This window comes from Osmia bicornis, chromosome 9 (genome assembly GCF_907164935.1).
Source record: "Osmia bicornis bicornis chromosome 9, iOsmBic2.1, whole genome shotgun sequence".
Lineage (NCBI taxonomy): Eukaryota > Metazoa > Arthropoda > Insecta > Hymenoptera > Megachilidae > Osmia > Osmia bicornis.
The window spans coordinates 6,705,683-6,729,932 of record NC_060224.1 but is presented as its reverse complement, the minus strand read 5'-3'; the positions used below and the strand labels follow the sequence as shown (position 1 = coordinate 6,729,932).

Sequence of the window (24,250 nt, the reverse complement as noted above, 5' to 3'; positions counted from 1 at the left end):
TCAAGGAATTCGTTAATGAGCTGGAACTCGTAAAAAAGTGATCGAACAATGATACCCGTTGAATGCGCGTTAATTGATACATCATTTCGCACGGTGGAGAAAAACGAACGTTTTCGCAGCAAAGACAAGCCGGGACAATTTACTTGACAAACGAAACAAATTTTTCCAAGCATGTCAGGCAAGAGTTTTGACTACCTTCCAGCTCGTAATTTCAAATCAGTCGCGAGGAGAGGGAGAGAGAGGGAGGAAAAAAAGGATGGTACAATGGCTCAATCACAGACAGGGGTAGAGAGAAAGTTATCACGCCGGTGGAAGAGGAAATTAACCGTGATTTAATAGCGAGAATTTTCGGATTCACCGTCGCCCTAGTGTAACTCGTTTCAACCATCGAGCTTGCTCTCGTTTCCTCTTTCTGCCGCTCGGGGTGCTCTTTCGGTATCAAATTCAACGTGTCGCGGAGCGATTCGAGCGGAACACGCCGGGTAGCCTGATTTTCCTGATGAGTTCAGACGCTGTCGGTGAAATTAATTTCGCTTCATTTCGCGCCCGCTTGAAATTCGGTGAGGAAAATAAACGAGGAACGGGAGAAAAATATGGGGACCGATTTCGTTTTGGATAGCCGAACGAAGACACCATACGTATACGTTAGTCGATTAATTAGCTCTCATCCTGCTATTCAACTTGATGATTCATTTAACGTTATTTCATCAACTCTTTGAATTCTCCAAAGTACACATCGTTAATTTCCTTTAAAGGTAAAAAAATTTACCTTTCCTCGTTGCATAACTCTTCCGGCAAACCAACGATGGTTTCTTTATCAAACGTGATTCAGTAGCCCGAACGGGGAAGGTTCGTATCTAGTGAACGAGATCCACGCTCTTTGTTCCCGGCTCGTTGCAATTACGATCGCGAAATGGAATGGAAGACACGAAAGACATTTCTTTCGATAGAAGGCGAGACGATAAATAAACGACGCCTATAAAAATAATTTATGACCGGCGGTCGGTCGATCGGTCGGCTCGATTTATCACCAAGTCAGGTTACATCTGGTATTGGTATTCGGGATACCTACGGCGAGGCATTTGTTTTCACAGGATCGAATAAAATATCATAGTGGACGATATTTTTAAAAGATACAAATGTCAACCCGCGCCGAAGAATCAACTTCCCCGAAACGGAGCACATTTTTTTTTTCTCCGCGGGGCCGTTAAAGCGTGTTCGAGTAACCACGTGAGAATCCGGACAGATGACGGGGCCATCTTTTTGCCGGTGAAAATGATAACGCTCCGTGGCTATTTTCTGCCCTGTTACCACGGAAACACGAGAAAAAGGGGCTGCCTTGAGAGTTGGTCGCGCGAACACGAGATAGGGTGCAATTAAAAGCACGATTAGCCTCGACGAATCGCACGGTTTTTCACTGACCGAGCCACGTGTTGAAAGAATCCCCTATCTTGTTTTTTGAAAAATAATTCACACGTTTTTTCAGCGAAAACTGTTTCACTTTTGTTACAAAATTAAATACACCGTTTATTTGAAGAAGTTAAATAGCACAGACCTTCAGTTTTATTAGTTGATTATAAAGAGGATTAAAATGGGGTGTGATAAAAGTGATAGCGAATAATGAGCACCTAACATTTCGCAGCCAGTTAATTGGCGAAGGTTTAACATTCGTACAGGATGAACAGCTAGCATCCCGTGAAAAGGAGGTAAATAAAAGGAATTATTCGAGAGATTCGTTAAAATGTATGCTTTCTCCCTCTACCGTTATCTACCTTGGACCATTCATCTCTCTCTGGCTCCCTGCTTTCTCTTTCTTTCAACCTGCTAGGGCGGAGGGTGGGAAAGGCGTAGGGTTAGACGGGTGGGTTCTCGGGACGAGGAAGCGAGATCGTTTTCATTTGCAAGCTGTTACGAGTGTAGCATCTGCTGCTAAACGCTATAAACAGCTTTACTCGACTCGTAATGGCGGAAGGTGGAGTTTAACTTTGGAATAGGGTGTAGCCGTCCGTGAGCCCGTTGCGAGAGCAACCTCGCACGCTCCTACTAGTTCTTCCTAATAGAATGTAAGTGCAATAATAGAGTCGCCACTTACTATCCAGGAAAATCCTATTTCGTCTTCACCGACGTTTCTTCGCCTCTTGTCTTCCCCTCCTCCACCCTTCAGCCCCCCAAAAAACCTCTCCGTTCGCCATCCCTCCAGGTTCTGACCATACTCCACCATGTTTTTCTTTCTTCCACTCTCTGCTTTGCTTTTTCTTCTCTAGAAACACCACTCACTTTTGACGTACCATCCATTTTCTTGGATTTTCCTGAGGAAGTCGGTGAAAAAAGATCTCAAGATACGACGCAACGGACATGATTCAACGTTTTAACTCTTTCGAGCGCACCGTCATAAAAATTCTACCCTCCAGGGAAATTAGATTCGAATGTTAACCGTAACAAAATTCTACCATTAATATATTTTTTCTTTCCAATCAAAGAAATACGATTTAAGATACGTCGCGACACTTTTGTTTCTGTTTCAACCTCTTCGCGGAAGTGGTTAGCAAATCGACAATTACAAGTGCGTCGCGTCGGTAGGCGGTGGAAGTAATTTCAAGTAGGTAATCGACGCGAGCGTTTAACGAACATTCGAAACAGGCGCGCGAACCTTTTTGGCGGGAGTCGAGGTAGCATGATATACGTAGCCATTAGAGCTTGAACATGGTATTGTTCGCGCGGCTCCACGGTAAGGACGCTGTTTACCCGACGATAACGGCGCTAATCGTTGCAGAAGGTAAAGCACACGCGTGTTTTTGCCGGTTGTACGCGCGGAAAAGTGTTCATTAGCACGCCTCGATCCGGCTATGGTCGGTTGATTAAAAAAAAATCAAGCAAAACCTCCGTGGTTGTAGGTCTGTTATTTCACGGTCGAATTGCGATCGTTAGCCAAATAATCATTAACGCGACACCGGAGCGCGATTTTTCACCGGTCCCTTCGCGAATTTTGTCGCTTGTTAAACCGAAGAGTCGAGTTTTCCGGTTCGAAAGGATTAACTTCATCACCGAATACGTTTGGGCAAGTCAAAGTCGCGGTAAAAATTGGTAAAACGCATTGTCTGTTTTGTTTGAAATTACTCGACAAAGTGCTTTGATTCGTTTCATAAACGAAGTTAACAATCAGTTGATCTATGAACGAATTCGATAACGCTTTTTTTCACGATGTCAAAGGGCTATCGATGTTTCTTTTTCCTTTTTTCTTTTTTTTTTCAATTAACCCAGTTGGAAAGCTGGTAAAAATTTCCCTTTCCCCTTGAAATTTTTATTGTATATTTTCTGATCAAAGTACCGTATGAAGTAGAACGTTCTATGGAGTCTATGACATGTAGATCGTTTAATTAATGCGCGTCTCTTCTCGCGTATAGTTTCCACGAGGCTAAAAGCCTCTTGAATGTTTTAAGCAGCGACATTAAACAGGGTATTGTTTACGACGAGTGGGTCGGCTGCTAGTTGAAAGAATTTAATAGAACGCTTTCGACACGCGGAACAATTAATTCGTCCACGGACGGGGTGAGGATCTCTTCAATTTTCTCGTGCCTTCGCGGCGAAAATAAAACACCACCGACGTACACGTCGATTAATGGTTCCAGAACGGATTCCGTTGGCTCTTCGCGACTGTAAAAGGCCTCTTGAATTCTTTGAACTTCGATCGAAACGTTCCCTATCATTTCATTTTAATAACATCGCACAGAATTGTTTCGAATAAAAACGAACGAACACGGTTTGAAAAGCTGAAAAGAAAAGACTGTTTTCCCTGCGATAGCTGATCCCGTTTGTTCTCCTGAACGTTTTATTCGTTGTTTCTCCGCTGTCAGTCTCAATCTGCTTCGACTCTGCACGCTATTAAATTACAGCGAACCGTCCAGCACACGCTTCTTGCCAAAAGCTCTGGCCGCATCGATCGTCGCCGAGCTAATTGTCAATTTCCTGGCCGATAAATCATGCAGTTCGTATTCGCGTACGTTTGCCCGCGAGATTGCCAGACACTGTATTACCGGTACAATTGCTGTCGTTAGATCTGGCGCGAGCAATTATTCCGATCTCCTCGTTGTCATTGTTCGATCGATTTTCACCAGATACATCGTTGTACGAAATCAGCGTCAAGAGACACGGTTCTATGAAACGTAACATTTGAATTTGCATTTGTAACATCTAACAATGATTAAGACAATTAACTTAGTTTCCAAACGTTACTTTTAGCTTAATTATAATTCAAGTTAATGAATTGACTGCGGTGTGAAGATAAAGTTAAATTAAGTTAATTGAAGGTAATTATTAGGAACAGAAATAATTAATTTTCAAATTTCAGAATGCAACTTTACATTATTAGTATAATAGCAATGCTATTCAAATTAATATTTTTTTATTACTCTTATTTAATTAATTAAATATGTGTAATTTGCAGTCATTGAATACTCCCAAGGTATTAAACGCGTTATTTACCATCTAATATACCCTTTCGTTTGTTCACATTTTTTTCCAGGCAAGTTTGTTCAACGATCGTCACGAGACGCTTCTTTTGGCTTTGCAAGAAGAAGAATAAGGAATGTAATATTCCGTGATGCTGTTTCCCTCTGGTTCGTTTCAACCGTTCGCTTTTCGTTACTTCAACCATCCTATCTCCTGTATCTCGTCGTTTTTCTTGAACGTTCATGCGCACACAGACCGCTTGTTCGCTGTCGTCTTTTATATTACGAGCAGCTGCTTTATAACCGAACTTATTTGTCCTTCAGGGGAGCTCTTTTGTTCCACATTCTTTGTCCTGTTACTTTATTGACTCGTTCTGCCATTGTTGGCCGCGACATTTTCGTCTTAATAGCGAACAGATAAAGATTAGACGTCGTTCACCGCGAAACTGCGAATTCGTTTTTGATACCGGAACGCTCGTTTCATCTTATCAACGGAAATTATACAGGAAGAAATATTCTTTTTTTCCACCAGAGGGAAGATAATTGTCGGTAATTGTTTTATTTCTGAGAAATCGTTTCTACGAGGGATTTTCTCAGGATTAGGAAGAGATTAAATCTCCTAGGTTAAAAATGTGCTCGTGTTCCGTGAGTGCTCATTAAATTTTCCCGAGAATCCTTTCAACTTGCGTTCCATTCCGATGCAAACGGAGAGACAACAATGTTGGCTTTAAACGACGTAATCTGCAAAGTGTTCCGCTAATGCCGTTACAGAAAGCTCCTCATCCATAATTCCTTTAATCTCCATAAAATAAAGGCAATATGTCGTGCGTCGACCTTTTACGATGCTGTCGCGAAAACAATTTCGTCGATAAACGCGGAAAATGGATCGATTAATTACCGCAATCTGTTTAATGAAACGAATGAGAAAAATCTACAGGATCTTATCGAATAAATTGTTTATAACAACGATTCTCGATGGAAAGTTTCGAATTTGACGCGTGGTGCTCGTAAATATCCATCGACGCACGTGGATGCATTAAAAAAACGTTTTCACCGTGAATGGCAGGGAAACGATCGGAAGAATAACGGGGATGAAACGTGGAGGTGCTGGTCGAATGAAAAGTTGAAATTTCGAGTAGGTTTGACGGAGAGATATTTTTCGGAGCGTCGAGCAACGACGCGAGCGTTCCGCGAAAGTTCGGCGACTCGTTACAACTTTTTAATGGCCGTGAGATTAGTTTTTAAACGACTTTCCCTCCCCGCGTACTCCGGGAAAATTTTCATGATACCCGGGAAGAACATTCTTTAGCGGTTCCCGACGCGTGATGCCGTAGAACGGACAGGTCCGAACGAACAAACGACGCGAGATAATTGTAAATCCTTATCCCGAGTACGCTTCAGCGATTCCGTTTCTTCAGGATCTTCTAACCGATCGCTATCTATTCAACTTCAACTCAAAAACTTCCCTCGAAAGTTGAAACAAACGATCCGCTGTTAAATATGCTCTCCATCTATCTCTACCATGTGCGATTTTCTGATTTAATCTCTTTTCAAATACTGCGAATTATTTTAATTTCAGAGCCTGGTTGAAAAAAAAATCCTTCTTTTTTTTTTGAAAATTCATCAAATAAATCACACGTTGGAGAACCTCGTAACGAATGGGAAATAGAAATCTATTTCCAAATTCCGTTTGATCCTATCGTAAGCACGCTCCACGGATTAATATTTCAACGGTGAGTAATTATTGGCTCGACTAAAAAATTAGGGATTTGGTTAATCACGCAGAGTAACTCCGAACGAAATAAACATGAAATACTTTGAAACGCTTTCGCGTAACGTAACAGCGTTTCTTTTTCAGAGATGAAAACGCAGCGATAATCGTTAATCAAACCGTGAATCCGTATGATATTATTACATCCCGCGTTGGACCGCGTAAATTCAACGTATCGTGATATTAAAACGCGAATTTCCATTTTCGATTCTCCATGACTTTCCATCGTCCACCATCGATAATCCATATTACTCGGTATTACGCGTTCTTTCCGAGTAAACAAGCGCGCTACATATTTGCCGGGGTATTTCGCGTCACCCTCCGCCGTTGATCGTCGATTACGAATACTAGAAAAATTTTCGATCAATCTTTCTTTATTTACTCTATATATTTGTCTGCATTCGGCCGGATAAAGCGACCGTGAAACCCGATGATCGCCAACGTGTTCGAACTGCCCCGAACGTGTTTACTGCTCAAAATCTGGAGCAACTCGTAAACTGACTTCTGATTCGTAACACGAAACGTTCTTCAGGCGAATTCGAACGAAAGAACTCGAAGAAAGTTTTTTTTATCAACGATGAAAGAAACGAACACACAGTCGCAATTCAGCGTTTGGTTACTTTAAATGGAACATCGCTTTACAATTTTAACGGAGCGAACTATTGGGTGACTCGGAAAGATCAAACACGGTAAAAATGGTAGATTTTTCGTGGAGAAACTGATCAAAAAGTTCGGTATCGTTTTTCGATTTACGGCTTCGTTTTGGAAATATAAGCGATTAAAAATTGGAAGCTCGATTTCCGGACCGCTCAGGGCACCCCGAAAGTTAACATTCGTATTTTTAATCCATTATATTTTGGCAACGAAACAGATAGCGAAAAAAAGTTTACTTCTCCTGGTTCGTTTTACTTTATTTTTCTAAAGTAAATATAATCATTTTAAGACACCCTGTATATAAATGTCAATGATTTCTTCGGATCCTACCTTAAGAATCTGGAGATCCTTAAATCGCATTGCTTTCACGGTACCTAATTAATAACGAGAAACGTTAAATAAATTTTTACAGGTCGAGTACAGGTTTGGTTTTAATATCTTTTCAGTCGCGTAGCAAGAAACGGGAAGACGAAATATTGTCCTCCGTTTTAATCCGTTTTTAATCCCTCTTACTCTTAATGTCGGTGAATGTCTTTTCTTTTCTTCTCTTCAGCGGCCAAAGAGTAGCTGATATATTCAACGAAACGCGTCTCTTTCTTCGTGGTCGAAATTCGATTTCGACGTTGAAACACGACGTTGCTTTTCAACGTTTTCACCGTACAAGCCCGTTAATTAGCGCGATTTAGGCCTCGAGCGAAAACTCGTCGCCGTTTGTTTAAAGAGCGTCGAGATTCTCTCGAAATGAAGCGAGATTAATCCGCGAGCAGACGGTATCTAAACTCATTAGGAAAATCAGAGAACGGTCCACGGTTGAAATTGAATCGCAAACGAAACTCGTTTTATCTACGTGTGTCGTTTAACGTCTTTTCTTTTTTTTTTTTGATACGAGGTATTAAATGAACATTAATCAACATCGTATTCAATGGATAAACGCGTTATATTTTGTCAAGACAAATTACCAACATTTACTGCCGCGACGTGTCTGAAGCGAGCGAGGAAGCAGAGCTAAACGACACGACACCGGGAATTATCAATAGTTCTCGAACAACTTAAAACTTCGATTGACGGCAACGTTGGTCCTCGATATTTCCCGAAGGGTAACGTCTCTCGAGATCCACGGGCTGAGAAATAATTTAATAACAGCCAAGAATATCACGAGTAGCGCCATCCACTCGACCAAATTGAAGCTTTAAAAATGGATCTTAATTATTGTCTCGGAAACGATCGAATTACCGTGTTCCGATCGTTTCCGCTACAATATTGCCCGTTATTTTTCGTCTGAAGAAGAAACCTTTCGTTAGAATCTTCTATTCAGTCTGCCGAACGAATATTCTCCGGCTGGTTTCTTAAAACTGAAATGGCTGCTGCCTACGGTAGACACATAAGAAGCGAGTAATTATTAAGACGTTCGAGAGACGCGGTAAGACCGGTGTTAACGGGGTCCCTGAAGAATTAAGAAATCCCCTTGGGAAGGACCAGATCCATTTATATGCGTTAAGACGTCTTAGCTTTCTTAGGGGAAGTTTTAACGACCGCGGACAGGGAATTTCAACGGACGATGAGGAACCTCGTGAAAGTTTTAATCTTGGCCAACCGCAGTCGCGATCGAGCCTGACGCCTCTTTACAACATCTACCAAGACCGTTTGTCACGAAAGACTAATTTCACGTTCGAATTAACGCATCGATAAGTATTTTATTTAAAAATTTCTCGAATTCGATTGAATCGAATAGAATCAGGAAACGAAACGGGACACTTTTTGAAACGCCGTTGAAAATACAGGGAACAGAGAGCTTCCTGATGATTTTTAGTTACTTCCGTTGCCGATCCCCGTCACCTATTGATCCATTCTTCGCGCGGACCGCTCGTAAAGCTGGCAAATGCTAGTTTGTCGAGGCGAGCGTGGTCACGATCGAAACGATCGGATCGGATGCAGCGTGAATCAGCGATTTGGAATTTTATAGAAGCGAACGGTACTAGCTCGGTTTACGGGGTGATTGGAATTCCTTATGTGTCAATTTGTTGGCCGAACAATGCTTAGTTGAATGGCTGCTTGAAACGAATGGACCGACGTTTTTCTCTGCACCGAATAAAGGCTAACTTTTATGCAGCACGGTATAGTGTTTCCTTTTTGACGCGAAATGGGAAATAGAATTAGTGAAGTAGAATTTCTAAAGCATTCGGTGTAGATTTTAAACGCGTCTGACCATACGTCGTCCTCTACTACTTAAAATACGCTAGCTTTGTATACATGATTCTTACTAGATTGTAGTTATTTTCAGTAAATAGTTTCGATACGATACTTCTTGTCACGTCAGAGGTGACTTACGACCGTTAAGGGTTAAAATATTTGTAATTTTTCAGTAGAACGTGACGGATTTAGAACAATTGAAAAGCTTAATTCTTCGATCGCTTTTATATGCGTTCGCTGTTTCTAAGGTAATACTGAAATTCAAAGAGCAAGCTGCTTTCTGCAACGCAACAACCGACATAAAATTTTGTTACCGTTCAGTTAACGGTACGGAAAGTTATCGAAATCGTAGGCTACGTTCGGTGGAAAGCACGTAAAGCGTGTAAAAGGATCTAGAAGCCCCGGCGCAGGTTTGAAACGTTTGAAACGAGCGTAAACGTTGTTGAATGGCTTGGTCACGACACCGAAACCCGCGACCAGGTTGCGAAACTAGTTTTCCCGATCGACGATGCCTTCAACCGTTCGCTCGTCGACGTTGAACAGCCCGGGCGTTTCGCTATTAAGCGCGAACTGGCCGTAACACGTCGATAATAACGTTACACCCACGCTCTGGATCAGCGGGAAAATTTCAAGCATTATAATAACCGGTTTATCGATCGTTATAGACGCGGCGTAGCACGAAATTTAGCGGAAAATTTATACTCTCGTGTATCGAACTCACGTACGCTATTTGCTTAGACACGCCTGTTCCAAGTATCGGCCAACTTACGAGGCCAATTTAACGGACGATATTGAACAATTAAACCCTCGTTCGGGCTCCATTCTTACGGTAATTTTCCGAATTCTAAAACTGGAAAACAATTCCCTGATGCGACGCGAAGAAAAAAGTTAAGGATCAATACTTTCATTCTTTGATATTTTGAAAAAAAAGATGTGCTATACGTGCGTGAACTGGGTGATCGCATGAGTGGGAGGAGTGCATGGTGGTTAGAGCTGAGTGAATGCGAGTGACTGTTTAGGCTAAGGTATAGATGTCGGCGCCGAAGAGTCCGATAGTAGGTGTCGGGAGGGATGAAGCGGGGTGCTGCGTGCAAGTGAGGGTGGGCTAGTGGCCCAGAGTTTTGCGAACCATCGAGAGGGTAACAAGTCGAGAGGGCATTGTTGCGTTTATACTATTTCATTTCAATAAATTATGTACAAAACTATAAGCCAATGCTTATTTTCTACAAAGATAAGGGTGAGTACTATCATTCTTTGATATTGAAAAAAAATTGTCCCAAATTCGCAGAAATATAAAATTGTGCCCTAGTTTAAATGTTCGCCGATTTCTGAACCTTTTCCCGTTTCGAGATCGTTTCTGTCCGTCGTATTCCACGCTAACCGACCTATTCTCCTAGCGATAATATCTCGCGAGGGATCTCGAGGAACAGCGGGGAGAAAAAAAAGTGAAGAAGGGAAGAGGGTAATAAAAACTTCGAGGAATGTTTAATGACGCGGCCTGGAGAAGGCTAGACAGAGAGCAGGACAGGGTCGACGAGAGGGAGACTCCTGGCATTCGTTTAATTTGTTCGAAACTTCGGCTAAGTGTTTAATTAGTTAACTTTACATACTGAGCGGTACGCAAACACTTAGTAGGTAAATTACAGGCCCAGCCATTCCATAACTTTCCGACATCCGCGCGAGTTAAGTGTATACTGCATAGCAATATCACTCGACCGGCTAATAACGCGGTGAGGCTACCGAAACCTAATCAACCCCCCATAAATTCTTTCGTCATTCTGAAAACTCGATCCTTTTTCGTTTGTTCATTTTGAGCCGAAGGAATTAACCGAGAACAATTTCGATGTAAATTAGAATAAATTAGAATCGACTGGCGACCAGCGTGACAGTCAAGGTGCTAATTAGCGACATAATTTTGAAGCTTATCGTACGAAACTGGAATATTGGAATATAAGCAGGGTGCATAACGCGTTAATGAAGAGCTTTTTCCAGCAGCGTGCACACAATTAACTGAAACAGCTAATGCGAAGAAGAGATGCTTCGAGGGAGTCTGAAACTCCTCCTCGATCAGAACATCACGCTTTAAAGCCGAACCAAGCGGCAAGTAATTCGTCGATTAACCCACCATTGTTACGGTTTCTTTCTACGAAGATTATTAAACTTGCCTCTGCCCTTTCGTCAGGTAATTTCCTGGTGTTAACGCACGCAGAATGGCTCGTTTTACGACACGGTCAAAATTTACTCAGGCCCCTGGTGATGAAATTAGACTTTTAATAGCCGATCCACGCACCTTGGTTATTTAATTTAGTCTAGAAGTTAAGCGAGGATAATCCTATTTTACTCAGAAGTATCGCGTCGTAAGGAGAGACATTTTTGAAGGCTGGTTTCGAGAGCCCTTAACAAAGGGAGCCGAAGAAATCTTAGCTTTTCACAATTCAAACGATGCGTTGTCATTGCCTTAAACATCGAACCTATTGTCTCAACGCCCGTTCATCTCGAAGAGGCTACTCTTCCGGAACAATGGCGGTGAAGAACGAGTCTCGCGATGGAAAATAGGATCCGTGAAGGCCCGCGATCGCGGCGGCTCTTAAATTTCGAAAGCACCGGTCAATAGTGCGCAGCTTTCACCTATGGGTGCAGTTTCTAAAGGGATCAGAAGTTGGCCGGTCGAGTAGGAACGCGTAGACGTGGAGTGGTTCTCGAAGAACGTCAAGAACATCGCGAATTGTCGGCATGCAACTCTCAGGAAACTCGATTCGGCCTCCTTCCGCACCCTCCGGGAGCGCAACGCATCCGCGAACGAATTAACAAGCAGCGAGTTAATTTCTTCGAGTAAGTTATATCTACGCTTCGTTATTTCTGACAACGTGATAGTCACTTCGAGTGGGCGAAGAAGAGCTCTGACCGAGTCTCTGGCGATTGCCTCGAATGTAACTCGAAATTGAAGGCGAAAAATCTCGGATGAAGTGACCGGCCAAGACCTGCGGACACTCGATAAGGTGCTCGAGAAAGTTTGGAACGTTAACAGAAACGAGACTGAATTTTTCAAGAGATTCTACGATGAGTTAATTATTAATTAAACATTTATTGAACGAGAAATTGGTGACAGAAAATTTTCCAAACATTGGTGGTATTAATTCTGGACACTTTGAATAAAAATATTCTTTATTTCATATTTGTGCAGAAAATGTATATTCTGCTATGTTAAATTGGTACCATAATAATTTTATTGTAATCTATAATGTTTATACTTAATATTTTCGCATGATTTGGTTTGTAAACTGTGTTAGTTATTTTTGTTTTCGCGCCTGGCAACAACGAAATATTAATTTTTTTCTACCTCCTTTGATGTGTTGAAATTGTAATTTTTATTGTATATTAAAAGTATGGCTGTAAATGATCTTTTAACTGATTTTTTTATATAAGCGACGCCCTAAAATTAGAAAACAACGATTAGAATATAAAATATAAATGATTGTATATTAAATAATTTGAAAGTGCCCAGAATTAATTCCAGTAGTGTAGTTTAAGATCAGACTTCCACTTTTATCTTTTCGAGGACAAAGGTCAGTCTCGTTCTTGAAGCAAGTCAGCACCGTTCGACGTCGTTCAAACTAAAGGGTCCACCACGATTTCCGTCACCCATCCAGGTTCTCGAATTCGCAGATTACACAAAGAAACTCTGTTCGGTAACAGTTCGGAGGGAACGGTCGTTCGACTAACCAGGCATTAATCATCGCGACTACTTCGTGGAGAAGCCGCATTAATTACATACAATACACAGGTAGAGGGAATTTGCATGGGACGTGGTAGCCTCTAATTAATGGCGCGTTAATTGCCGTGTCTTCGCGTACGTCTTCGACTAGTCGGATTCGCGCGATAAACGGCCACCGTGTTGACGACTAATAGGCGTTAAGTTTTCGAGAGCGTTCGCTTTGACGAATCGGATGCCTTTGTGGGATACCATCCAGCGCAACGACATTAATTAATTACAAAGCAAAATCTTAATTAAATCGGAAATTAGTATTAGTTACACGCGTTCTTGCGGCTTCTATCGAGCCGAGTGCGGCGTTCCAGCGAATTTATGGCGTCCCGCAATACCGCTGAATGCATACGTTGCAACACCCACCGATTCCTATGGTTTTATCGTCGAACGGTAGATAAGATACCGCGAAACAGTTTCGCTTTGAGGGAATCGATGCTCGTGAAACGATTTGCCGAGAGAAAATCGGAGTTAACGTAACGAATGGTGTATGGTGAGCGAAACGACGAAACGGAAAATATCTAAGTCCCTATCTAACTTCGCTTTAGTTAGATTTCTGAATAAAATCTCCCGCGACGAAAGATGAGCGTTTTGTAAACACTCGCTGTTGTTCAGGATGAAATATTAAATCGTGTTAACCGAAGGGACGCCGAGTTCTCGACTCAAGCGGTATCTGATTCGAGCAGCTGAATGAAATGTTAATTGAAACAGAAATCAGTGTCACGCGTAACGCGTCCACTCGTCCTCGTGTCGGCCAAATTTATGAGCCACTCCAACGTCACGATATACCCGGTGAAATCCACGGAACACGTTTTCACAGACTAAAAAACATGGGTAATTCGGGGGGCCGGGTTCGCGATATGCTTCGAACGTAACCCGAATATTTTATTGGAAATCAGCTACGCGATGTTTCGTTTTCCATTTTCCCCGATGCGCACTTATCAGCCTGCGAACACGCGTGCATAATCCGTTGCTTATTTTTCAAAAAACGAACCCTCGTAAAGAGTGATACAATTACGATCTCCACCGTGAGATCAGCGAATTTATGGAGTATTTTATTCGAATATCACCGAATATTTTAACGCGCAAACATTCGAAGCAATTAAAAGATCTGCCTGAAACTGTAGTACGTACAAATCGGGTAGGTGGAATAGCGATCGAAAATATGATGGTTTTTCTTTCTTTTTTCAAAGCTTGAAGTTTTCAAGGCGTACGTGACCCAGATACAGAAGGGGAGGGACAGAATGAAAAGTAAACGGAACAAAGGGTGGACGAGCCACGTAGAGGATGCACTGGTGCAGAAGAACGACCGACGAAGTATGTTAAGTGATGCTCTCGACAGGTGTGGATAACGGCCAGTCGTGGCCGGTTGCCTCGTTCACAATTGTAACCGCGAAACTACGATATCACCGGGCTCTCACTGTGTCTTTCTCTCTTTGACTCTCCACAGAGAATTGAACGTGAAAATTCCAGGCTGAATCTATCGCGAGCTGTTCGCTTAGAGCGAGCGTAAATAAAATCTGTTTCGCGCGTCGACGCGTTCGCCCCGTCGTTGATTTCCATAAAAATACACTGACCGAAAAAGATAGGAGACTGCGTGTGTCGTGTACAGGCTAGGAAATACCGACGTGCACTGTCAGCTACTCAATTAACGAATTTGTACGCTACACAACCCATCGCGCGAGTTCGAGTGTCCAACTTTTCGTCCGTCGTAAATGATTTCATTTTTACTACATCTTTACTGATCGTTTAATGATCGCTAAAAAAAAAAAATAGAAAAAGCTGTTGTTTTTTTAAAAGCCTATAGCGAACCCTGTAGCCACGATTTTTCTGCAGCTGCGTCCTGTCACGTTGCATCGCGTCGGATAATATTGGATTATCCTAAACGGCCATATTGCGTGGATGAGAATCCTCTGCAAGATCAACCCGAATGCACCGGCTGGAATAGTTTCAAGCTTGCGCCGTTTTATCCTGCATTCATGTATAATAATCCTGTCACGGGAGTATTTAGATTGACAAATAGCTTGAGCCTCGCTTGCGGGAAGGAAGATCTTGGAAAATTCGAAACCTATGGTACGGCACGGTTTCTAGGTAGAAATTTTCGTAAATTGCGAGTATTCCGAGTAATTGGTTTCGCTTTGAAACAAATCGTTCCACCTAACGCACACGGTCAAAAGAACCGGGGAAATATAGCGTTAAACGCGTTTCGAGTGATACGCGTCTGACCGTACGCCGACCATATCTACTTGCTCGATTCTTTCACTTTTTCCCTCTGTTTGCGTGCTTATCATAATTATATCCCGCGGTGCCTATTTTTTTGTACCTCTTCGCACCTGCATTATAACGCTTTTGAATAAAATCTCTCTCGTGAATGAGAAGTTAAAAAAGATATTTCAGAAAGGAACAAATAGAAGATTGAAATTCAAAGAGCACAAAGCTCGTGACGATGTTCCCCTTTTTCTCTGTTCATGGTGGTAGGAAAAAGAGATCGTTCCTGTGGCGGGTTAATCGAAGGAAAAAATTGGAACGAGACTTTTCGAACGGTCAGGAATCGAAGGGATGGGAAGACGGACTTCCGATCGCGTTAACAGTAGTTCATCGTGAAAAGTATTCACTGATTTCACGAACTGCGGACTTCCGTCGAGTCGTGAATCACATTCTCCCGTCTGCAAGCGACGCGTACGCGCGACATTTCCACATTTTACGAGGATCGATCGTAGCGCGAACAGTACGAGTTCCTGCTCGCGGTCTTATTTCATCTCCATGCCCGTCGAGGATGCCGTTAACTTTTAACGCTCGGTTAATGCGACGTTGCATCCTGTGACTGGTCCTTAACCAACTTACAACGACCTACAGGAGGGCAGGAAATATTTTTACCCTCCGATAATCGTCGAGGAACAACGCGAATCGTGGCAAGTAAACCGCAACGATATTGCAATAATTAATTTCCATTTCCCGCACGTTTTTCTCACGCTAATTAAGCTTTTTCTGTTGTACCTTTTTGCGTACGTCGCGTTTTGGCTTTCGACCGTTCCTTGCGTTGCAGGTTTCAATTTCAAAACACGTATTATCCGGTTGTAATTACAGGATGCTGCGAATCGATACAATTTTTTGATACTTGAACCGTTTGAAACTTGCCCGGGTTTAAAATATCAAACGTTTCGATAGCTTTGCGTTCGCGATGTAATTGAAAAACGAACGCGCCGCACTTCTCCGTTTTCGCCACAATTTCGATGGCAATTTAATTTTCGGACAATTAAGCTGGCTAAGCGAAAGGGTGGCGAATCCATCGTCGTTTATACGCTTTCACCGGCGAGCATACGCGCTATCATTCAATTGGCCCGTGTAAACGTTGTTGCGTTTCCAGTCTAATTGTTCGAATCGGTCGGCCAAGTTAAATACTCCGTATTTTGCCGACTAATCGGTTTACCGTCAAAGGGGCCAAGTTAACGAGCGATTTCCCGATAGTTGTACACAGACAGCCGACGCCCTAACCTAACCCGGCTGACGAACGATTCATAAACTCGCGACGAAAGCTCGAGGCCGGCACGCGTTGCTAAAACGTCGATTAATTAAACTGTCGTCCTGGAAAATTGCTCGCCATCGCGATTAACCTTCTCCTAATCTTTCCCGTCTATCCCTGTTTTTTTTTCATCCCCTCCCTCCCGCATCCTGCTACACCGATGACATCCGTTTTCCGTGTAACTTTTGTAGCTCACCGTGTTAACCCACGTACCCGGCTTCTAACCTCGGTAAACAAATAAATATTTGCGCAGAGGTTAATTAAAACACCCCACCGGGTCTGCGAGAGTTCCGCCATCGGCGTACCGAAAGCAAGCAACCCGCTACTCGGAAAACATCTAACCAAGGTATCAGAGTTTAAAGAGGACGTCGCGTTTCATCCGGCCAACTCTCTGTCTCCGATGTTCCGTCTCCTCGTCGCGCCATGAAACTTTTATAATCGAATATCTTCTTCATGCTTGTCCCCTGGTCGCTGTCTTTCGACTTCCTTACCGCCATCTTACTTCCTCCCTGCTGTTGTCTACCCGCGACTTTAGCCGTTACACCATTTTTACGACATTCCCCTTTGTCTTTATTCGATCTCACGGTGCATTTGTTCCGAGCGAAGCTACTCGCGTAATACGTTACGATTTAATGGGCGCGGGATGAAAGAAAGAGATCCAAGTTTTTATTTTTCGCATTGTCACGGCCGTTCGGATAATACTAACGGTGGATTGAAAAATGAAGGCAGGAAAAATTCGGAGAACCTCTCGATTTTATAAATTATTCGAAGCTAGAGAAATTAAAGAGCTGACTTTTATGCACCGTACGCGATAATCGGGAAGCAATTGAATTTCCCTGTCGGAAGCGTGCGAATGGAAAGCGAGCGAAGGTATCGAACTCGCGACAACCGTGCTCGATGAATGAATAAAAGAGCGTGTGCAATTGAGGTGCAAATTTCTTCGCGGAATATCACCGCGACGCCCGTGACGAAACAATCGCAACGGGACGCGACGCGACGCGTTTCGAAGCTGATTCGAGGGTATCGATCGATCGTTCGTGCTTTCGAGATTACCGAAGTAGCGAAAGCAAATATTTGCGTTGCTTAAACATGTTCTACTTCTCTGTTGTTTTCTACCCCCTCACCTTTCGTTCCGTAAATTTTTCACGTCGTCGAATCCATTTATCTCGCGGCAAGACGGCCCTTTCTCGCCAGTACGTGGTTAAAAATAAAAAAAGAAATTGAATCCCTCCAGCTGTACCATCGAAGAACTCTTAGCTACGTCGTTAAATGTTTCGTTTTTCTATCCAGAAATGGTATTTTATTCTTCAAATTAATAAGAGAGCATAACTGTGATTTTCAGAGGAATCGAATCATACGTAACGTACAATGTCTGACCAATGATCGAGTAATACTACTTGAAATTCGTTCCTCCGATCCTACGTCTGATTATTTACGTTCTACTCTACTTTCAAAGAACTTCATGCAAGGGAAACGCTTTTGTACATTGTTGCATCGATCCTCGGCCTTCTTTTCTCCGTCGAAACTTCTATTTTCCATTCTCGAATTTCCGCGTGCAGTGCACTTTTCAAACTCGCATCGAACAATTACCTAGAACCAACCTTTACAATTGAACAGAAGTAACGAAACATCATGGCTCGTTTTTTTCCTTTTGCCGAGTGTCAATCGCACGCGTTCGTTTCGAGAGGACGAGAAATAATAATCGATCCAGCGTGATTCGAACTGAACCAGTAGTGTCAAAGCGACGACACGAGTGTTGTTCGACCTTTCACACCTACCAGCCTTCATTTTTATCGAGATACTTTCGTTCCCTACTTCCGATGAAAAAAAAAAACGCTCTTTAACTGACAGATAACTAAATAACTAGTTTCACTCGGCCGTTTCCACGGTAAACATCGAAAAGGAATGGCTTCTTTCTGTGCCAATTGTGTCGGACGTTTCACCGGTATCGATGCTTTTTGCGGTTTATCCAACGACGGGGGGTTTCTTTGAGGGAAAACGCGATCGTCGAGCGTAAATCTTGTCCCGGACAAACGAGAAAAATTCATCTCTGGTGTCTGATCGGATCGTCGCGAATCCGAAGAGGCAAGTTTGTTCGGCAGGAACGTACGTATACAGGCTGGTTGTTGTCGAGTTACACAACTCCGACGTTCCGTCAATATTTGTATTTAATTTTCATCTCCTATCCGCGTTAATTGCGTGCGTACACACGCACGAACGCCGGAGGAACAACGTCTCGCGTGTCTGTTTCCCTCCAATATTCGGCTTTACGGTTCACTTTCTCGCGATTTTTTCACTCGCGTTTATTTAGTTCCCGATTCCGCACGAATCCGCGCGAGGAAAAATCGTATTCCCTTTTTTGCTTTGGTATCTCTATTAAATACGTTCGCATCCGATCGCGTCGAGGAAGGAAAAATACTGGCAAAGAATAAATTTCGATGAAATTGTTATGGCACACCAGTTGGGAAACCGTAGTATATTCTTTCAAGGTATCGAACATCTAAGTGAAAAATGAAGGTGGATTCGAAGAGAGTAGCCTGAGAAACAAAAGGGCAAAACTGTGAATCTTCCCGGCGATAAGAAGAAACAATTGAACCGACCATTTATCATGCCAGATTCCTTGCAGTCGAAGCAAAGTATTCGAATCCTTCTTTCTTCATTCAACTTTAATTAACTCGAAATCCAATTTCCAACTTTCAAACTGCCTTTCGACCAGTATATACACCCCCGAAAACTCCTATAATTCTCGCGTTATCCGAAAACTGTATTTGATTTTTCTAAAATCGTTATTGTCCAAGTTTCTCTCTTGACGCATGCTTTAAAGCTCCTCTTCTTTCATCGCGCGATCAATCTTCGTTCCCGTTTCCACGCGTGACCCACAAACATCGCGTTTCCCCGCGACTTATCGGGGCATTAGCACGCTTCGATTCAATCCCGTATAAGGCGGCCTCGTAAAACGCGTAAATACGTATCAATTTTAAAAGCGTAGCCGAGACGGTGAGCGAGGAAAAGGAAACGCGGTCGACGTTCAACGCGATCGAGCTTTGCTCGACGAACGAGCCTCGGGTATCGAGCTATTGCTCATAAAAGATACACCGAGAATGTGTGCGCGCCCTGGTGTGTGTTGTATCTCCCTGCGAACAGACCCGGGCATATCATTATCCTTTATCGATGGAACGACACGCGTTCGCGAACCGGCCTGGCATTAAACTCTGGCTTAGCTCCCCGTAGAAGTTTGTTGACCCGCTTTGCTCTATCGCCAGATGTTTGAGAACTTTCGCGGAAATATTGCACGTTGGATTTACGATTCGTCGCGTTTTCGATCGAAATACCAAATAAATTTTACGCGTAAACTAATCGCCAACTCGGTGCTGTTTCTCAGCTTCTGTTCCTCGTTAAAATATTCTAAGATTTTAATTATTAGATTCCGAGGGACATCGCGAAACGTTAACGAGGAACAAGACGAAACGTTGTAAGTCTCCTGCAGAAGAGACTGGAGAGATTCGATGGAGGAGCAAAGAAGTAGAAAAGGAGGATCGAGGTTGGAGACAACACGGGGTAAGAGGGTGTACGGATGTAGAGGAAAGAAAGGGAGAGTCGAGTGGTATAGCTGAGGGGTTTCCCCGAGGTTGAAGTGGCATTAAGTTGACACACAAAGAGGAACGAGCTTAACGTTTGATAAAGCTGACGAGCAAACATACTTTTTGCCCTCTTTGACGTAGGTACACGCGTCGCTGTGATATGTTAATGTGTCGTGAAATATGTCGCGTAATAAGGGTTGTCTTTCAATCGGATCGAAGATCTAGCTGGTTAATTCCTTTTTCACCTACATGAATTTCAACTTGTCTCCTCGGTCCGCGGGGGGTTGTAACAAGGAAAGTTAAAAATGGAGAATGGTCGGTCGGTGTCGCGATTCGAGAAGGCAAAAAGGGAACCGTGAGAAGAGAGAACGGGACAGAGGATATATTAGTTTGAAACGCGTGTAATAAATTTCAAGCGGAACACCGCGTTATCATCCACGCTAACGTAACGATTTTACAGCTGGCCGAAGTTACACGCACAGTATATTTTTCTTCCGACACGTTGCCTCGTCGACCTAAGTGATATTTTAACCGGTGTCCCATGCGTTATAAATATCTGTTTAACAATGAAATATCGAACCTTCTAACAGTTCCCCAGATATTAGTCTTATTTATTTATTTATTTATTGGTACGTACGGGCATAGCTCTTTTTATAAATGGATATATAATGTAGTCGATTGTTCAATAGCTCATGGTTATGGTAGCTATTGTAGATTAGCTAGTACAATGTAAAATATAAAGTGAAAGAAAAAGAAATATAATAATATAATGATACAATACAAAATATGATAATGCAATATAAAATAGTAAGTACAAGAACTAATTAATGATATATGCTGATAAAGGTGAACAGATCGATAACAAAATAGTATAATCGTTTGAGCAAATATCGGCTGTAAAGTATAGGCATATGATTAACACGTTGAATGCTATGTCACCCATGTCTGATTATTATTATTATTATTATATTATTAGGAATTTGGTTACCTATCTAATTAGAAATATTTTTATTAGGTATTGGAAATAAAATATTCGGGAAAATAATAAATGAAAATATTATCTAATGAAATTTTCAATAGCGTTTACCTGGCAGTCAACGTGTTAAATAGTGAGTTAGAAAGCAGCTGATGTAAGTAGCTTGTGTCTAATGATTTCGAGTGAGATGATTTCAAAAAAGATATCAACTATTGAAGTCTTGCTTCGTTATTTACGAGGTTGAATTTCTAATCTAACAGCATTAGAAACGTTTTACCATCATTTTGTCTAATTCTCGATCACACGATCCTGCATATAAAGCATTGTCTCTCGGTATTTCATTAACGATCACGAATCCCACCGCCGGAACTGGAGCGAATAGGAAGCCGCTAATCTTGGAAAGGTGAACCGCGTGCCAACGATTTCCGCAACGCCAGGCGTTAAAGCGCGTAACTCGTAACTCGTTCCCTTCTTCTCGTCGGTTACACGCTAATTGGCACGATATCCGAGTATTCCTTGCCAAAACTCACCCTCAAAGGAAGCTCACTCGTCCTCGAAACCCTCTCGATTCCACCCTTCCCTCGATTCTTCGACCCAGGCCCCGGAAAAAGGCTCGACGGTCTACCAGATAAGCGTTAATTAATCAGAGAAAACGATCGAGTCCGCGAAGAAGTTCCCGGTGAACTCTATTATTTTCGTTCTTTCTCGCGAACCGGCTGGATAAAAAACTTTTTCTCTCCACGAAGAAGAAGAAGAAGAAGAAGAAAAAGAAGAAGGAGGATCGAAGGGAACCATGAAGAAAGGGAATCGAGCAGAACCACTCGTTGGACAGTTCATTAGATGGAACAAACGGCGGTATCAATTTCCGGGCTCGAATGGTATCCATTGGAATGTAAAAACAATCGAGGATGCTGTTCGAAAGGGCGCGCCACGTTATCGACGCAGTGAACCGTTTGCAAAGATAATTTCTTTCTCTATTAACGAGATCGTTCTGGAATGAGAATCGAAGCAAACAACATCTGTCGCGATAAAAAGAAAAAAAAGAAGAAACTTCATTGCTGAGGGTGCTATCTATTGTTGTACAAGCTTAACCCAAGACGAGGCTCGCGAATACGATACGAAGCTCGTGAAAACAATTTTATTACTTTCATTCTGCGTGGAAAGGAATGGAGAAACTGCGTCGGGAGACGATACCACGATGTCTGAACCGATTGGCAAGTTTCTTCCTTCGAACACGCTTAGACTCGGGGGACGTTGAAAGGGAAGTTTATGGCTGAATTTCTTATACGATTCGCGTGCCTTTTATTTGCGAGCCAACAAATAGAATTAGTCCGAATAAGGGATGAATTGTGGACAAACATAATTTCGCCATATAATGGAAGAGGACTATCTTAGCAAAGGGTTGCGAGGTCTTTAGAAAGTCTCCAAGATATTGTTCAGAGTTATTGCGTTAATAATGGCTGTCTTTTAACACGACACAGGGACGGAAAGAATAAAATAGAGATACGGTCAAGAGAGAAGAATCGAGGTGTACAGTGGGGGTAGATTGAAGAGAGAGGATGTGTGTAGGTGGCGAGTGCTCGGGATGCGTCTGTGAAATTCAACCAAGCTGTTCCGCTGGTAATAATGGACGAGAGGCAAGCGTTGAAATGCAAATTAGAGAGCGGGTCGTGGACAGCTTGATACATGTGCGGGGATTGTGGTTTCGCACGACGCGCACCGCCGCCTATATTCGCGGAATAAAGGAGTTTGTTTTAGAGTTTTGCGCTGCAAGGGTGAGTCGCGGGAGGGGGGTTTGGGAGACATTATATAACGTCACGCAGTGCACGTTATAACGTTTTATACCGAACCTACAGCTGTCTCACCTGTGCCCGGTGCGTGCTGACTATCGTCCTTTCGTCCCGCGGACCAGCCGAGCTGGCTTTCTGGAAATGACCGTTGATCGCGGTCGCAAACCGTCCTTTTGCCAGCCGGACCGCATTCAACGTGACAAAACGCGCAATTTCCATGACCGTTTCGCTGATAATGTAACGTTCCACAGAGAGCGAGGAAATGAAAACGGCTGCGAGAGAAATACTAGCCACGTTCCTGCTCCCTATACTGTCCGTTTCCACTTTCCTTCCACCCTTTCCGTTCTATTCTTTCGCCATCTCTATGATTATTTCATTTATTGTAATTAGACAGGGGAATCAGAATTTAGCGAAGAAACATTCGTCAGCTCGCAAAATCTTATCTGAACGCGTTTATCTGAATCCTACACCTACTTCGACCTTCCCCTGCCCTCAGTCTTTTGTAGACCTTCGTGATTCTTCCTTGCTTTAACCTTGGAGAGAAGCTTGTTTAAACTCTTAAGGGAAGATAACTCGGAGAATGGTAAATTGGAGGAACTTGAGTAACTAGATTAATTAGGGTTGCTTTACCCCTTGGCTATATCACTGTTCCAGAGCTGGAACTGCTTTTTATTGTTTTAATATTTACGAAAGAAAAGAAAGTTATCGTCGACTTAATTTTATCTTCCGAGAAATATCACGGGTCTGACTGAAAGTTAAACGAACGAAAAAAAGCAACCCTAAGTGACTTTAGAGAATTTAATTAAGAAAATGATCGATGTCTCTGAATCTGAAGAATTTTTACGAAGTGTTTCAGAGCAAAGGTGATCAATGGATCTCCTCTTGTCTCCCTTTCGTTCGACCGGAAGATCCACGTAGGATCACCCAGTGAAATCCATTCCTTAAGACGGTGGTGATTTCATTTTTCCACGATAGATAAGCGAAAGAATTGCGGCAAGGGAGCTAATGAAATTTTCGTGCAACTCCGTGGTATTGTTGTCGACGAAAAGGGAATTACCACATCGTTGGAATATCGTTTACAAGTTTTCCGTCTTCGCTAGTATTAAATGGCGACGCGGAATCCTCGTACCGCCTTTTTAACGACATCGCATTGTACTTCTTTAATTATAAAAACAAGTCTCTTAATTCATAATTTTCGAGTCGCACAAGTGCCTTTTATCAAAGTCAACATAAATTGCGAGGAATTGTTATCGCGGTAAGGGAGAAACATTTTCAACGACGAAGTGAAACGAAATTCATCGTACACTTTACGAGTATCTTCCCGCCTTATTAGCAGTACGGTATTAACGATATTTTATCGTAGCAAGTCGAGTAACGCGAGCAGGAGAGCCCGAGTGATTTGCGAGTCCGCGCGATGCTGAGCTGCGACGAGGACGTCGTCGTCTAGCCTCGCCGGTGTTTTTCGCGAAAAAGAGAGCCCCGTTCCCAGGTTGGCTTTCATAAAACGCGAATAAAGCCACGGTCCCGGAACTTTACGAGTCGTGGAAGAGAAAA

At 42.7% G+C, this 24,250-nt stretch overlaps 1 protein-coding gene across 3 annotated transcripts in view; it reads left to right on the top strand.

The window, feature by feature from the left end:
• The window catches only part of LOC114874456, a 44,863-nt gene that overhangs the window by 3,491 nt on the left and 17,122 nt on the right, over positions 1-24,250 (top strand). The window contains exons 2-3 of one of the 3 annotated variants that reach the window (XM_029183743.2): positions 14,020-14,143; positions 14,277-15,139. In XM_029183743.2, the coding sequence (XP_029039576.2) occupies positions 14,020-14,143; positions 14,277-14,284 (132 nt within the window). In that variant the 3' untranslated portion in view covers positions 14,285-15,139. Of the gene's footprint in view, positions 1-14,019; positions 14,169-14,276; positions 15,140-24,250 lie in introns of those variants that run through there. The other 2 variants (XM_029183741.2, XM_029183742.2) reach the window with 2 other exon arrangements.